The sequence below is a fragment of the Gracilinanus agilis genome, unplaced genomic scaffold (genome assembly GCF_016433145.1).
Source record: "Gracilinanus agilis isolate LMUSP501 unplaced genomic scaffold, AgileGrace unplaced_scaffold54183, whole genome shotgun sequence".
In the NCBI taxonomy this organism is placed as follows: Eukaryota; Metazoa; Chordata; class Mammalia; order Didelphimorphia; family Didelphidae; genus Gracilinanus; species Gracilinanus agilis.
Genome location: NW_025389336.1, coordinates 1928 through 4218, shown reverse-complemented (window position 1 = coordinate 4218; position 2291 = coordinate 1928). Strand labels below are relative to the sequence as shown.

Here is a 2291-nt window from a genome sequence, read left to right as displayed (position 1 = left end):
AATTTGGGGGGCAGGGGCTGGGGAGGCCCCGGCGCCCGGAGCTGGGGCTTCGAAGGGAGGGCGGGGTGGGGCGGGGAGTGGCTCTTCTCCGCTGTCCGAAAGGGGCGCGGGGATGGGGGTCCACAGGCGTCCGGTCCGTTCTCGGGGTTCATTCCCTGGCCGGCTTCCCCCTTTAGAAACTCACCAACGTATAAACCATACTGCGGGGAGAGGCCGGGTTGGGGCGGGGCCGCCTGCAGGGCAGGCCCCGCCCCTCCCGCCCAGGCCCGGGGGCGGGGCTCACCTGTACAGGTAATAGAAGAAGGAGAGCAGGTAGAAGGCGAGTTTGCACCAGGACTCCTTCTGACAGTAGTTGAGGATGTCCGCGTTCATGATGGAGACGGCGTCGTACATGACTTCGGAGCCGTCTGCCGGGCGGTGGAAGTACCTGGGGAAGGGCAGGGGCCAAAGGAGCCGGGCTAGGCCACAGGAGCCCCAGTGCTGGCGGGGCCTCGTTCGAAGCCTCTCCGGCGTGGGCAGCTCCCTACCCGCCCCCCCAGCCCGCGCCCGCGGCCTGGTCACCTCCATAGGTGGTAGAAGAGAAGAGGGATGTTGAGGCCCAGCGTCACCCACTCCGCGGCGCACAGGAACATCAGGCAGAAGAGGCCGTGGATGGAATACTCGGGGACCACGAGCTGGAGGGGGCAGCCGGCGGTCAGGCTCCGCCCTCCAGGCCCGCAGCGGGGGCGGGGCCCACCCTCCCGGACAGGCCCCGCAGGAAGGGGCGCTGCGCTGAGGCCCAGCGGCTGGGGTCCATGAACCCACCTGTGCTGTGGTCCTGGGGCTGGGAGAGGGAGTAGGGGCGTCCCTGAGCCTGCCGGGAAGAGAACGGCTGCCGCACAGGGATGCCTAACGAGCATCTCAGTGTGTGGCCTTCCCTGGGCAAATGGAGCTGAGGGAGGAGAGGGGCCCCACAGCCTCGGCATCCACACAGACAGATCGAGCGGGCGAGGGTCCTGGCCACGGTCACACACAGACACAGAATGGCAGTGGAATAGCGGACGGAGCCTGGATCCCCGGCCAGACAGACAGACAGGGGGGTCCTGCGACCCCCAAGACCCCCCACTGACCTTCCTTAAGAGGCAGCAGATCCGCTCAATGTTTTTCAAACGCTCTCGCTGTGGGGAGGAGAGGAGGGTCAGGCTTGAGTGAAGCAGGCGGGGGGCAGCTGCAGGAGTGGGGGGTCCAGCTTCCGGAGGGGGGCGAACTTCAACTCGGGAAGCCCGAGGCTCCCGGCCCAGCTCCCCGCAGCCACCGACTTCAGCCTTGTTTCCATGGCGATGTCACCACGGAGAGGCAGGCGCCGCCATTCCCATGGCAACCGTCGCCATGGAGGCAGGCAAGGCAGGCACTTCACCCGGATCTCCCTGGCAACGGCCGGGCCTTGATCCGCAGGAGAGCGCGACGGCCTAGACACCCGGGAGAGGCCCGGGAAGGGGCAAGCTCCTCTCCCGCGCCCCGCGCCCCGCCCCCGGGCCCCCGATCCAGCCCAGACACAGAGACGGACAGACTGACGGACACACCTCGGCACATCACATGTATTGACTTACTGCCCTCGCCGGGTTGCCCTGATCTATGGGGTTCTTGAAGTCGGTCCTCAGTTCGTCAAAGGCGATGATCTGGGTGGGGTGGGTGCCTGTCAGGCTCGGGCTGCCTCGGGAGGGGCCCCGCGGGTGTTCTCCCTGGGGCAGCCCCCTGCTTCCGGGCTCCAACCCAACAGTGGCGGGGACGGGGCTCCCCTCCCTCCCAAGGGCCCCAAGAAACCATTTTGTAGGCCAGGAGCAAGGAAATGACTGGCCCAGGACCCAACAGCTAAGGCCCTGCCCTGGGGGGAGTTCGAAACGGGAGTCCCTCCAGGGGGCGGCCCAGGCCTTCTGCCCCTGCCGCCCCTCTGCCTAGAATGCCACCGGGGATTGGGAGGCCCGCAGGCTCGGTCCCTTCTGGATGTTCCGCTGCCAGCCTGGGGGCAGGGGGGCTCAGAGCCAGGGAACATCTCGCCTTTGCTGTTCCCCGGGGCGCCATCTGGAGCCCAGGGTGCCACGGGGTCCAGGCTGCGGCAGGGACAGCAGAGCCGGCCTCCTCTGCACCCCGAGGGCACAATGGGCCAGCCGGAGGGGAGGCTCCGGGGCTCTCCCCCCCCCCTTCCACAGGAATGAACAGGTCTCCTCCCCTGTCACTCACCCGCCGAACCTGTCAAGTGCCCCCCCTCAGGGTTGCCTAGCAACAGCAAACGCCACCTCCTCAACCTCCTT

The 2291-nt window shown here is 67.7% G+C and overlaps 1 protein-coding gene across 1 annotated transcript; it reads right to left on the bottom strand.

Moving 5' to 3' along the window:
* Window positions 1–15: 15 nt before the first annotated feature.
* On the bottom strand, window positions 16–1658 carry LOC123255931 (protein cornichon homolog 2; the record flags this gene model as incomplete). Its single annotated transcript, XM_044684644.1, has 5 exons — window positions 16–200; window positions 284–427; window positions 562–674; window positions 1110–1157; window positions 1590–1658. Coding segments are annotated over 5 exons (402 nt in total), but the record flags the coding sequence as incomplete, so codon positions are not given.
* Window positions 1659–2291: the final 633 nt, after the last annotated feature.